Below are 14,788 nucleotides of genomic sequence, written 5' to 3' on the forward strand. Positions count from 1 at the left end.
GCATCCTTGACTCTGCTTTCTCACCCCTTCGCAGTTCCTCCTATCCCCACCCATCTCTCTGACCCTATCTACCCTCACCTCGTCCCAAACCGGTCCTCTCAGGCGGCTTCACCGTCTAACCCTGCTCACCATTAGCTCTGCCCGCCCCGTGACCCCGCCCCCTCTGTTGACAGCTCCTCGCACCCTCACTGTTTGGTCGTGGGTCCCCACAGCCCAGCGGATACGCGATGGCCTTGTCCATGGAGAAGGATAGGTGGGTCGTGCGCACCAGGAATATCAGGCAGGTGACCAGCATGGCCCCCGAGTACAGGCATAAGGACAGGACAAGCAGCATGAAGAAGCGGAAGTTGCGGTGACCGATGCAGTTATTGACCCACTTGCAGTGGTGGTCAAAGTCCTAGGCAAGAGGGAGAAGGCTCAGGCCTTGATCCAGGCTCCATCGCCCCCAAATCTTATGTGCTCCCTCTAAACCACCTGCCCTTGACCTCACGAATTGGCTCCCATTCCTAGGGAGAATCTGAGCCTCAAAGTCCTTAACCCTGCTGGCATTCCCCCAGTTAGAGCACCGCAGGGCTCACAGAGCTGCACGTCATGTCAAGAGGCTTTGGAGACAGGACCTGCCTGGTCTTCTCTGGGATAAATCCTGGTGTAACTTCAGACAGGACGTAGAATATCTCTCGGCATCTGTTTTCTCATCCACTGGGTGAGCCTAATAATAACACCCTTGCCCAGACAGTCTCCCAGGGTTGTAAGGACCAGTTAAGACAGCACATTGCTGAACTGTTGCAGACTGTGCACTCAGAACCCAGGAGACCAGGAGACCCTTGGCCTAGACATTCAGAAGAGGCAGGATGTTCCCCTGGCTGGTCCTGCAGCTTGCCAAGGGCATTTGGACATCCAGTGTCATTGAGCCCTGGGAAGAACAGCAGTGTCTGACCAGGCCCAGCATAGATGTGGATGCCCCTCTACAGTGTCAGAACCAGTGAAGGAAGGGGCCAGCCTCCCGGAAAAGGTACAGGCACAGAGGCAGTGACCTGCCTGAGTGATCAAGAGTGGCTAGGAATTACTGCCACCTTTGGTCTTTAGCAGTCCCAGAAGTAGTTTCACACCCACCACCGGCCCCCATGTGAGTAGGCCTCCTGGTCCCAGACAGGTGCCGGGAGAGTAGGTGGGCAGGAGAGGGGCACTTACCTCCACGCAGATGTTGCACCAGGGACAGTGGTAGGTCCGGGGCGGGCGGTGGAAGCAGCACTTTTGGCACCACTGCAGGCGGAAGGCCCTGTGGTTCACCCATACCACATGTACCATCAGGGGGCCCTGTTCATTGGATCCTGGCATGGGAAAAGGATTGAGCAGCAGCTGGAGGCCCTTCCATCAGTCTGCTGCAGCAAAAGGGTGGAGGCGGGCAGCCCCACGGCATCCCTGGGCTCAGGAAGCATGGAGACCAGGTGGCAGGGGAATCCTTAGTCCCCACTGAGCAAGCTGGCCAAGCTTAGAGAGGCTGGCAGTCACAGGGAAAGTGGGTTTCCAGCCCGAGGAGTTCTTTGTGAACTCAGGCCTTCGGTACTGTGACCGATGCTTTACGGAATTTGTGTGGTAGGGAGGAGGAAGAGAAAACTCAGTGGTTGTGAAGAGCTGGCTTCTCTCCCAGGAAACTTCTGCCCTGGCCCCACCCTCCAAGGAAACTGGAAAACCTCCAAGATTCTATTTTTTTCACACCTCCATGGTTCAAGAAATGAAATGGCAGATGCGGGGCCTGAACAAATGAGGACGTAGGGTGAAGGAGCCCTGAGGCCCCAGTGGTGGTGGGGGGAGATGGGAGGAGCACTTTAGGGATCACCCCTGCAGGCAGGCCCCCCAGGGGGCCAATATCTCACCTTGATGCAAGATGCCCGGGTCTGAGAAGTTGAGTGAAATGAGACTGAAGAAGGTGAGGATAAAGAGGAGGCCTGTGATGATGGGAAAGGCCCATTCCCCATTCTGGGCCAGCCACCTGCAACTGAAACAAGAGCAGGACTCAGCCCTGAAGCTCCAGTTCATCTAGTCAGCACCCACAGACCATAAACCCTGTTCTAAATATCCAGGCTTGTGACAGATCCATAGAGACTCCACCAGTCACCCTGTATTACCAACCACCTGCAGCTCCCAAATGCACCAAGCCCTCTATACCTCTAATAGCATTCAGTTCCCTTTGCCTAGAACATCCGGCCCTCCTGACCCCTCTTCTGCACTCCCCCTGCCTCCGTACTATCATTATCTGCTTTCCTTTCTGTTGCTCTGTAAGAAACCTGATAGCTTGTGTGGGAGACTTACGGAAATGCGAAGAAGAGGCCACTGAAAATGACCAGCAGCACCACGTTGAAGGCGGCAAATAAGCTTGGGAGGACCCAGGGGAGCGGGACCTGAGGTGGGGGGTGGGGCTCCTTCATGAGCGGCATGGCATCCTTCAAGAGCGGCATGGCTGGACCTCCCGTGTCCCCAGAGGAGACGAGAGTCACCAGGCTCCCTTCCCACTGCTGGGTCCGGGAGCCCCATGGCCACAGCAGCCTTGGAAGCCACAGCCCAGTGTAGAAGGAAAGGAGTCCCAGTGTGACATCACAGAGGCTGAGGAGAATGGGGCTAGCGGCTCTCCAGCACAACTGTCTGCAGCCTGACAACAAACCACATACCTGCTTCTGCTGCGGACTGAGGGGTCCTTTCCCTGGCAGATTGGCTTCAAGACCACGTGCGATTAGAGAAACGTGGGGAGAAGATGGGTGATGCTGCTCACCCTTTCAGGATCAGTGCTCATCAGAGGAAACAGTGTTCATCGTTCTATCTCCATCTGTTCCTTTTTTGTTATTACAAAATCGCACTTTGGGAGAGGAGGCAGCTAAATCTTCCCTTGTTTCCAGGGTTGGCTTCATGACACAATTCTGGTCAATGAGACAGAGTAGATGTTGCAGGGTTTCTGGAAAGGCTTTTGCTTTCCTGATTAAAGGGGGAAAAGACACGGTGCAGTTTTGAACCTAGATGTGCTGGCTGGGTCCACCTCAACCCATTAGGCAATAAGTCAACACGGGGCACAGACAGAGTGACAGTGATGACACTGAGTCACTGCCCCAAGCCTTGAACTACCTCCCTCTGAGCTGCTTATTATGGGAGAAAATGACTGGGTTTTCTGTTACATACAACTGATACTTGCCATTTGCTTTAGCCACTGAGCATCAGAACCTCCCTGTGTTTGGAGGATTCCCTGAGCTATAAGTCTTGATGAAGGCAAAGACTTTCTCCAGCCCAGCTGGACCTGAAAATGCCAGACACCCACATTCGAAACCTCTCTTGCAGTTAGCACACAGGCCTGCGGCTTGGGTGCCTCAGATTAGCCTCAGAACTGAGGCTACCACCCACCAACTGAGGAGGCCACTGAGAAGAAGTAACTGTCTTTTTAAAACTTAGACCACGGCCTCTGCTTAGAACCCTCCAATTGTTCCCAGCCCCCTCAGAGTAAAGTCCAAAGTTCTTGCCATGGCTTTCAAGGCCCTTTCTGATCTTTCCCCACTGACTCTGACCTCATTTCCCAACACTCAGCCCCTTACTCACTCCACACCAGCCAGGCGCGCAGCACTCTTTGCTGTTCCTCAAACACACCTGGTATGTTCCAGTCCTGGGTTCTTCACACTAGCTCTTCTCTTGCCCTGGAATTCTCTGCCACATATATTCTCAGGGCTTGCTCCCACACTTCATTGTGTTCTTTGCTCTACTGGTGCCCTCTGCGGTTATCCAGACGCCAGCATCTCCAGCTGTTTCTGTAGAAACATTGGACTTGGGGCCAATTAATGTGAATATTTAAAACATATTTTGCATAATTTACAAATGCTTTCTAGAGAGTTTGTACACATTTATACTCTATTATGAGCATACCGATATCATAATACCTACACTATAGTTAGATATTAAAGTAAAATTGTTTCTCCAGTCTTATAGATGACAAATGATAACTTGATCTTTTATATCTCCTTAAATTACTTATGAAATTAAATATTTTATACATCCATAGGTCATTTTATTGTAGTTTTGTGAATTGCCTTTGTACATCTTTTTCTTGTTCACATTTCAAATGTGGAAGTATTTTTCTCTGTTTTTTTATTGTGGTAAATATATATAACATAAAGTTTATGTTATGTATGAACCATCAGTACTATCCACTCCAGAACTTTTTCATCATCCCAAGAGGAAACTCTATACCATTAAACAATAACTCCTCACTCCACCTCCCCCCAGTTCATGGTAAACACTGTTTTACTTTCTGTCTCTATGAATTTGACTATTTCTCACAAAAGTGGAATCATACATCTGTCCTTTTGAATCTTCCTTATTCCACTTAGCATAAGGTCCTCAAGATTCATCCTTGAGCTTTAGCAGTCCTGGAAGTTGGTCTGTTGTAACATGTATTGGAATTTTTTTGCTTTTTTAAGACTGAACAATATTTAATTGTATGCATATGCCACATTTTGTTTATTCATTCATCTGTTGATAGACATTTAGACTGTTTCCACCTTCTGGCCACTGTGAATAATGTTGCTATGAACATGAGTGCACAAATGTTTATTCAAGTTCCTGCTTTTCAGTCTTTTGGGTCTATATCCAGAAGTGGAATTTCCAGGTCATAGGAACTGCAGTAGTGTTTTCTATTACAGCTACATTATTTTACATTCCTGCTAACAATGGACAAGGACTCCAATTTTTTCACATCCGTGTAACACTTTTTGTTTTCTTCTATATTTGTTTGTCTTTTATAATATCCTAATTGGTATAAAATGATATCTCACTGTGATTTGGATGGAAGTGTTGGGTTTTTCTTTCAGATTTGCAGGAGCTCTTTTGTCTTAAAAATTCTAGCTGTTTATTACAAATATGTTCCCAATTTATTGTTTGTCTTTTAATTTTGCATGCAATATTTAGTGTAAAGTTTTTGTTGTTTTTATGTAATCAGATCTATGGATAATTTCCTTAGCATCATCTTACCTTATTTTCCCTTCTTCTATCTGATATTTATATTTCTTGTTTTCTTTTTCATTTAACTCTTAAGCCCATCTGAAATTAATGTCCGGGTAAGATACTAGGTGAAGGTCTAATCGTGTTTTTTCCCCACATCATTATAATCAATTATTCCAGCATCATTTATGGAATAAATGTTCCTTTCCCTCTTATGACATAGTTAAGTTCTTCATACATACTAAGATGTGCAGGTGACTCTGTGATGTGCCTCCCAGAACCCTCTCAGGAATGAAGAGCTTACCCCTCCAGCAGCTAGAAAACTGCCTCAGCTTTGGAGATTGCCTCCCCTAAAGAAAATTGCCTCACCCAGGGTCCCACCTCTTTTCAGGGACAGCTTGCATCCAAGGAGTGGTCCAACATGAGGATATAAAGGTCCAGATGCTTTTCCAATGGAAGACAATTCTGAGAAGCCATCCTAGCCCCCATGTGACCTTGGAGGAGGCTGAGGCCCTTACCTCAGATCAACATCTCCCCCTGCTCAGCCTTGCTTCCTTCCCTTCCTTCTTTCCCTCTTCTTTCACAGGTGTTGGTCCCCAAATCATTCCCTAATAAACAACCTATGTCTAATCTCTAGAGTTTGTTTGTGGACTTTTTGTTTCATTGATTTACTGAATTCAGCACCATGTATTTTGATGTTTGTAGTTTTAAGATCCAGGAGTCTTTTTGCATTCTTAGTTGTCATCATTTGACTCTCTAAACTTATAAGCTGTGTAGTAAATGAAAACATCAGAACACAAAAATATTCACTAATGAATGAGAAATGAGGCCCCACTCAAACATCACCTTTCATTTAATACTAGCATCTTCCTTTTCCATCTCAAATGTAATGCGAAACAATGCCAAGTTCAAGTACAATGATAACTTATTGCAAAGTGACATTTAAAATCTTGCAAAAGAAGTAGCATTTTATTATGTTGATTGAAGTTATATTAGAATACAATTTTTAAGTTTTTAATTAAAAAAATTCATTTTATTGTGGTAACATCGGTTTTAACATTATATAGGTTTAATGGGTAGGACATTGTATTTCCACTTCTGTATACACTACAACAGGCTTCCCAGGTGGCTCAGTGGTAAAGGATCCACCTGCCAATACAGGAGACGTGTTCAATCCCTGGGTTGGGAAGATCCCCTGGAGAAGGAAATGGCAACCCACTCCAGTATTTTTGCCTGGGAAATCCCATGCATAGAGGAGCCTGGCAGGCTATATAGTCCAACGGGGTTGCAAAAGAATTGGACACCACTTAGCAACTAAACAGCACTTACAACTAGCACAATATTATAAATAACTGTACTTCAATAAAAATATACTAATTTTAAAAAGAAAAAGCATTTGGCAAAATCCTTCCATGATTCCTTGACAGATTAGGAATAGAAGGGAACTTCGTCAATCTGAGGAAGGACTTTTTTGAAAAACCCACAGCTAGGGTCATAATCCCATTCCAGTATTCATGCCTGGAGAATCCCCATGGACAGAGGAGCCTGGTGGGCTACATTCCATGGGGTCGCAAAGAGTTGGACACGACTGAGCGACTAAGCACAGCATCATAATAGTGAAAGATTGAAAACGTTCTCTGTCAGATTAGGAAGAAGACAAGCACACCTGCTTTTGCCACTTCTGTTTAACCCTGTACTGGAAGTTCTATAGAGCTATTAGTCGAGAAAAAGAAAGAAAAGCATCTGCGTCGGAAAGAAAGAAGTAAAACTATCTCCATTTGCAGATGACACAATATTGTATATGGAAATCCCTGAAGAACACATACACATACACACACATTCATTAGAGCTAATAAATGAGTTTAGCAAAGTAGCAATTTTCATAATAGCCAAATATGGAAGCAAACCAAATGTCCATTAGCTGATGAATAAATGCCATTACCTGATTTTTAAAATCTGGTATATATCCATACAATGGAATATTGCTACTGCTGCTAAGTCGCTTCAGTCGTGTCCGACTCTGTGCGACTCCAGAGACGGCAGCCCACCAGGCTCCCTCGTCCCTGGGATTCTCCAGGCAAGAACACTGGAGTGGGTTGCCATTTCCTTCTCAAATGCATGAAAGTGGAAAGTGAAAGTGAAGTCACTCAGTCGTGTCCGACTCTTAGCTACCCCATGGACTTCAGCCTACCAGGCTCCTCCATCCATGGGATTCTCCAGGCAAGAGTACTAGAGTGGGGCGCCATCGCCTTCCCCAACAGTGGAATATTATTCAGCCATTAAAAGGAATGAGCACTGATACATGCTACAATATGGATAAAGCGTGAAAACATTATGTTAGATGAAAGAATTCAAATACAGACAGCCACACATTGCATGATTTTATTTGGATGAAACGTCAAGAACTGGCAAATTCATAGAGAGAAAGTAGACAAATGGTTGCCAAAGGGTGAGAGGAAAGAATAATTGAGAAGCATGAGGTTTCTTTGGGGGATAAAAATATGCTGCAGTTAGATTAATGGTGATGGGTGCACAACATGATAAATATATACTACAATGCACTGAACTACTTTAAAATGACTGAGGTAGTGAATATTATGTGAATTTTATCTCAATAAGAAGTACTGTAAAAGAGAAAGACTGGCCTTTGAATATCAAATGATTTAAGAGCCCTAGGGAAAAACTGATAAAATTTATAATCAGTTTGTATTTTTCAAAAATGACCGTTACACTGAGAAAGCCAGAACTGAAGTAATAGATGTCTTATGTTACCCTATGATTAATTAAACAAAAATAAATAAATAAAGACTTCATTCTTCTTGATTCTAAAAATCAAGGTTCCACAGGTAGCAGTCCTAAATTAGCAAGAGAAGAATCTGATTGGCTGGCCCACCTCATCTTCTAGCCACACCGTATCTATGGACAGACCGGCCTTAACTAATCCATGGATCCCACTGTATAAAGATAGTCACTTAGGGACTCCCACTTGAGAGCTAAAGCCTTCCCTCTCCCCCACCACCTGCCCTTCTTCCTTGCGTCACCATCCATCCTGAGGATTAGCCGATCTCCCTGGGCCTCCCAGCCCCTGCTCAGCGGCCTTCCTTCCTGCTCTTCAGACCTCCTCTCCTGCCTCCCTGACCTCTGCCCCACAGTTCTGTCCCAAAGAAGTTTCAGAGAACATCCTCAGCATCCTGTGTTCTGCTCTGTTGTTTTTGTTGCTCAGTTGCTTCAGTCGTGTTTGACCCTTTGCCACCCCATGGATTACAGCACGCCAGGCTCCTCTGTCCATGGGATTTTCTAGGCAAGAATATTGGGGTGCGTAGCCACTTCCTTCTCCAGGGGGTCTCCTCGACCCAGGGATCAAACTTGGGTCTTCTGCATTGGCCAGGGGATTCTTTACTACCGAGCTACTGGGGAAGCCCTGTGTTCTGCTCTAAGGAAGTCTAAAGTTCAGGGCTTTGGATGATTAAGCTCAAGGCTTCTCACCAGGGTAGGGATGAATGACCCAGGGAGCGGGGAGCATTCCTGTGGAAATGGTTTGAGGAAGCTGAGTCAGCCTGCGTCTTTGCTAGGGCAGGCCCAGGCGACTGACCCTCTGGAGGTCAGTGCCCTTGTCTTACGGGTTGTGCACTTGTGTCCACTCAGGAGGTCATTGGCCCCTGAGACTCCTGGATCACTGCACTGTCCTGTCCAGAGAACTGTGCTTTAGGAAAAGGGTAATGAAGAGAGAGGACTCTTCTTGATCCTCAGGAGATATTTTGAGGCACTATGTTGGGACAGAAGTAGGGAGTCTTCTTGGTACTGCATCGGTAACTGCTTCCTCGGACCACATCTACCCACCAACCCAGAGCAGGGGGACTTTTCTGCCTTCCCAAAACTGACTCTCTTGACCCTCTACTGGGCTTTTGTTGCTGCTGTTGTTGTTTTACTATCAAGAACTTCATCTAAGCCTCAACAGAGCCCCTAACCCAGGTCCCTTCTGCCTCTCTCCATATCACCATGTATCCAGCTTAGCGTAGTGTCATAACCCCTCTGATCCTCAGTTTCCTTATCTGTAACATGAGAATAAAGATAACATTTACCTTTAATGAACTGAGAAAGTAGCATTGGCATATATACACTATCATGTGTAATGGGAAGCTTCTGTATAACACAGGCAGCCCAGCCTGGTGTTCTGAGGACCTAGAGGGGTGGGATGGGAGAGGGGAGGGATGCTCAAGAGGGAGTGGAGAGATATAACACTGGCTCTCTTTGTTGTACAGCAGAAACCAACACATTGCAAAGCAATTATCCTCCAATTAAAAAAAATTTTTAAAGCATTTACCTTATAAGAGTACTTGTAAAGTTTAAATGAGATAAGGAATATGCAGCAATTCCTATACCACCTGTTGCATAAACACTCCACAGACGTTAGCTACTGTTGCTGTGATTTCATTATTCTATCTGTCATGCAACTGATTCTAAGGAGCACTTAAGTATGTGTGAGGCCCTGTGCTGGAAACTTAGGGGTACTATGTTTGGCCTTAAATAGGTTTAAGGAGAGAGCAAGAGGAGACATCACCAATCAATAAAATAGTTCATAAGCATACTATTTGGCAGGTTTTCAAAATCTGTCAAAATGCCCAGAGATTCCACTCCGTAACTGCCTCTTAAATACTCCCCTCCACCCATTTGCTGCACCTTCAGGGCTGTTTGGCTGGATGAGCCTGTCATCAGGATGCTCTAGGCTGGGCCTCATCTGTATTTCCCAGCTGCCCTCCCTTCTGCACACCCAACCAATAGCACCAATACAGTCAAAGCCTCGTCCCTGACTTCCATCTTCAGGGGGACAGAGCCTGAGTTCCTGCCGGGTTCTGACTGGGAGGGGGTTGCTCAGCAGGGGAGGTTGTGGGGGCGGATCAAGGATTTTGTCTCTAGAGGGCCCTGGGAGTCTCCTCAGGAGGGATGGAGAGTGAAGGTGGACTGGGGTCAAGGGGTGGCCAGAGGCATTCATGGGAGGGAAGAAGGAAGCACCACACCTACGGACAAGGAGGAGTCAGGAACCAGGGAACTCAGCCAGCTGAGGGGTTCAAATTCCTCTGAGGTGAACTCTGAGAAAGGAACCTGTGGGCACAGGAGGCCTGAGGAGGGAGAGAGCCAGAGGGGAAGACCCAGCCATTCTGCCAACTCACAGCCAGTCTTGGAAGCTGCAGTCAGCTGAAGCTGCCTCCCCTCAGGGTCCCGACTTGCCTGTCTCTCCTTGGCCCCCAGTGCCTGCCGGGAAGGAAAGCCGGATAGAGCAAGAAGACGATGGAGCCAGACAGGACTCAGATAAGGCTCGATCCCAGGTGAGTGAGGGAGGCAGGCCCCAAGCCAGGAGCCAGTTGCTAAGCAGCAGGGGGCCCTCTCACTCTGGCCTGTCCCTACCTCCCTCTGAGCCCAAGAATGAGACAGGACTGACAATGGACTGGTCATTCTGGAAGGTCCTCAGAGACACTGGGGAAGGGTGAGTGTATGACCTTCAGAACCTTAGCTTTGGCCCCCAACCAGGTAGAGGAAAATCCCAGAGGTGGAGGGGGCATGAGGGACATGCATAGAGCTCTGACAAGCTGGGGACCCACTCCTGGTGCTAAGGGTCCATTCTTTCTCTGGGACCCTGCTTTTTCTCCCTAGCCAACCCCTGGGCTGCTGCCCCTGTGAAGTGGAGGGAATGGACTGTGGGCTTTTTGAGCACTGCAGCCAGACCTGCAGACTGTCACCTGGGCCTTGAGGGGAAATGGAGACGCTCTGTGAACCTAGGAGTGTTCGAGGGAGTGTCAAGTTGCTGGAGTCCCTTCTGCTACCCACCCGCCCACCCCCAGTCCCCATATTCTGAACACAGGTTGGTGTCTCTCCAGGTACACGGCAGATCTTCTGGAGATCCTGAAAACCAATTACAGCGTTCCCTCTGCCTGCTTCTCTTATCCTCCCACTGCAGCCCAGCTTTTGAGAGGTAAGTCAGGGACCCTCCCCAGAGGAACTGAAAGAAGGAAAAATGAGCATCCCAAGGAGGAAGTCAAAACAGCTGAGAGGAGCTGAGGGAAGGTGGTCCTGAGCTGGCCAGCATAGAGTGAGTACCTGGGAGGATGGCTGACCCAGTGTCAATCTTGGTAAAAACCTTTTAGGGAACTTCCCTAGTGGTACAGAGGTTATTCAGGGGGTGCAGATTTGATCCCTGGTTAGGGAAGTAAGATCCTACATGCTGGGTAGTACAGTCAAAAATTTTTTAAAATTTGTAAAAGCTGGGGAAAGTAAAACTCTGGAGGAGCCAAAAAGTCAAAAGAAGGGCACGGCTATGTGGCCTGGAGAAAAACCTGCATGTTGGGACTCCCCAGTTCATAGGGGGGACACTGACCTGGAGCATTTTTCAGACCCCAGGGCCACCCAGGGACTCACATGGATGCCCGAAGCCCACAGAATCCCTTTGAGGCCTGCACAACATCCTTCTTAAAAGGAGTCTATACCACTCTGGAGAGTGGTTTTTATGAATAATATTCTTAAAACTTAGGTGAACCTGTAAAAGTATTCGGACAGTGTTGGCCAACTAGCTCCTATTACCGAATTGGTTTTGAAAGTGAAAGGCATAGGCTGGGACTCTGTTTATTCCCTGGACACCTAAAACATGACAATCAAATGACCCTAGCATCTTGATAGCAAACGTGGCTCCCATCCATACTGTATTTTGTTTTCTTACTGCATGATCAGCCACTTCTTAGACGTTGATGAGTAGGAATCTGTGTCTCTATCCTTAATGTTTGTTCCTTCCTGATGTTCTCACCTCAAGGAGGAGACTCTTCCTAAACAGTAGGGTGTGGTCAGGGTGTACTAGGAGGCAGATATGGGCACGTCTCTGTTTCAGATGCTCTGAACTGGAGTGAATACCAACTGCCAGAGGCAGTCCAGGGGTGCCTTGTAGCTGCTCTGTGGTTCATGAAAGTAGGCAGATGCTACATCCGACTCCAGGGATATCTTGTTCAGAGAGTGCAGATGGTGGCACAAGTCTTCTCACACACCAGTGTTGTCAACCAGAGGCAACTTTGTCTCACAGGGTACTTTTGGCAATGTCTGGAGGCAATTCCAGTCACCACAAGTAGAGGGTGCTACTGGCATCTAGTGGGGCAGAGGTCAGGGAGTTTGCCCTGGAAACAAAGGAAAGTCTCCACAACCAAGGAATTAGCTGGGGCAAGGGGTCAATAGTGCTGAGATTGAGAAACCCTATCTTACACAGTGAAAATGGATCACACATTGCTTTGCTGCAAAATGTGCAAATAGAAGCACCAAGGATATTCAAAGTAGGTAGATTATTCTGGGTCTGGTAGTCTGGGGAGCTACCTTGTTCCCCCATTGAACTGTTGGAATGAGTAACAGTTGGAAAGTAGGGAGCTGGAGTGGAGAAAGAATGAGTAGGCAGGTTCTCCAGGCACTGGGGAGAGTCAAGGTTACTGGTGAGGAAGCAGGGGACAGTTGAGAGGGCTGGGCAGGTAAGGTGGGGCCTGCTGAGTCTCAGGCAGAGGAGTTGTACTTTATCCTGCAGGCAGTAGATGAGGGCTCTGAGATTGGGAGGAGCTGGATGGTATTTCAGGACCATTAATTAGTAATCAAGATAGACTTTGGGGAGTAAGGGCCTTAAGAAGCAGGGGTATAAATTGGAGGTCAGTGCCCCAGCCTAACAGGAAGGGCAAGAGCCTGTGCCAGGGCAGTGTCAGGGAAAGGAAGGACAGATTGGAAAATACAGGCAATCCAAAGAAAGAGCAGGCAATCTGGTAAATATTTAGACAAGGTAAGTGAAAGAAAAAGAAACTCTAATGATGACTCCAAGAACATGAACAGTGGTGATGACACTGACAGAAATAGAGTCAGGAAGAGGTGTCCATTGGACACGTGGTGAAACCCTTTCCTCCTTCATTTATAAACTCTCTGTTTCTTAAATGCTCTTTAAGAAAGAACTATTCTTGAAGAACTATTGAAACTTTCAATAATTTGTTTTTGAAATGCCTGTGATATGACTGCAATTATAATCCCTAGAGGATTTTCTTATTAATGGACTGATCCAAACTTCTATTTGGGGGGAGTGAAGGGCCAAGAAAAACCAAGACAATTTTGAAAAAGAGTAAGGAGGATATGTGCCCTGCTGCTGCTGCTGCTGCTAAGTCGCTCAGTCGTGTCCGACTCTGTGCGACCCCATAGGCGGCAACCCACCAGGCTCCCCAGTCCCTAGGATTCTCCAGGCAAGAACACTGGAGTGGGTTGCCATTTCCTTCTCCAATGCATGAAAGTGGAAAGTGAAAATTGAAAGTGAAGTCGCTCAGTCGTGTCCGACTCTTATCGACCCCATGGACTGCAGCCCACCAGGCTCCTCCATCCATGGGATTCTCCAGGCAAGAGTACTGGAGTGGGTTGCCATTGCCTTCTCTACCAGATATTAAAGGTTATATAAAACTAGAGTAATTGAAGCAATAATATAATAAACTGCAACCATACAACCTAGACTGGGACTTAAACCCACTGTTTGTGGGTTTGTTTTTTTTTTTTCTTTTTCTTTTTGGCCATACCACATGGCTTGCAGGATCTTAGACTGGGAGGAATAGAGGAATTCTCCTACACATGCCGAGGAGACACGTCTAAGAATGCTTACAGTAGCATTTGTTTGTCACAAAGAAAATAATAACAACCATGAAAACAATGTTGAGTGGAAAACATTTATATAGATTTTTTTAATGCAAAGCAATATAATTATGTTGAGCATGTACATATGTTGTAAAAAAATTAAAACATACAGGAAAAGATACACACCAACTTCAGAATAGCAGTTAGCCCTGGGAGGAGAAGTGAAGGGAAAAGGACACTTGGAGACATATACAGGGTCTTCAAGTATACCTGTGATGTTTTTTTTTTCTAAGAATAACTTTTGAAGCAAAACTGGTAATATCATAACTCTTCAAAATGGATTATGGATATATTAATGCAGCTCTATTATTCCCTTTATTTTAACAACCTTTATAATTGTAAAATAATTTTTGACAGACTGTGATGAAATGTTAGGTGGAAAAAGCAGAATGCAAAATTTTACAGTATGATTGCAGTAATACAATATGTATACACTTTAACCAGGATGTTTTTTAAAGCTACTTTTTATTGAGCAAACACTAGCATTGAATCATGCTAAGAGGTTTAATTGGAGGATAATAATCTACCCATGATTATAGAGCAAGAAGTAAATGGAATTTTACTTTGAGGTTGGAGCCTATGCTCTTCACCTCCATGGAAATACGTGCAAAAAGGAGAATAATTTTTGGTTAGGAACTAGCTTGGATTATGGGTAAAACTTTTTTTTCAAAGTTTTAATGTTCTTATATTGTTTTCATTATTTAAAAGAGTAATCTTCATTGTTACAGATGCAATGGGAATTTGCTAGTTGCTCAAGTATACTTGTATTCAACAGGTCTGTTAGACAAGTATTTCCCAAAGTGTGTTCCTTGGAATACTAATCCCAAGGAGTACTTCATGAAAATAGAGCCTGTATAAAAATCAGTTCTGTAAAAGCTATATTCTGTAACCTCCTTTGGAAATTAGCAATATAAATCAGATTTAAAATTTATACTCTGCAGGAAAGAAACATGTTTAACCTTGTTTAAAGTGTTTCCAAAAATCCTTGAGCTATCAGAAACTTTTGTTTCATAGTATCTGTTAAGATACAGAAAAATAAGATAGAGGAAGATCTTCTAAGGAGATAAATGAGTTTGAGGTAGAGTAGTGGTGTTGCCCTTCCCGCGCTGCCCCCCCCCCCTCCAAT

At 45.8% G+C, this 14,788-nt stretch overlaps 2 protein-coding genes across 2 annotated transcripts in view; one reads left to right on the forward strand and one right to left on the reverse strand.

Moving 5' to 3' along the window:
- TFRC (transferrin receptor) overlaps positions 1 to 397 on the reverse strand; it is a 149,589-nt gene extending 149,192 nt beyond the window's left edge. The window contains exon 1 of the mRNA XM_010834322.1: positions 225 to 397. Within this exon, the coding sequence (XP_010832624.1) occupies positions 225 to 314 (90 nt within the window). The 5' untranslated portion in view covers positions 315 to 397. The remainder of the gene's footprint in view (positions 1 to 224) is intronic.
- Positions 398 to 10,009: 9,612 nt separating this feature from the next.
- SLC51A (solute carrier family 51, alpha subunit) overlaps positions 10,010 to 14,788 on the forward strand; it is an 18,811-nt gene continuing 14,032 nt past the window's right edge. The window contains exons 1-2 of the mRNA XM_010834334.1: positions 10,010 to 10,304; positions 10,854 to 10,948. Of these exons, the coding sequence (XP_010832636.1) occupies positions 10,267 to 10,304; positions 10,854 to 10,948 (133 nt within the window). The 5' untranslated portion in view covers positions 10,010 to 10,266. The remainder of the gene's footprint in view (positions 10,305 to 10,853; positions 10,949 to 14,788) is intronic.

The sequence above is a fragment of the Bison bison genome, unplaced genomic scaffold (genome assembly GCF_000754665.1).
Source record: "Bison bison bison isolate TAMUID 2011002044 unplaced genomic scaffold, Bison_UMD1.0 scf7180017864032, whole genome shotgun sequence".
In the NCBI taxonomy this organism is placed as follows: domain Eukaryota; kingdom Metazoa; phylum Chordata; class Mammalia; order Artiodactyla; family Bovidae; genus Bison; species Bison bison.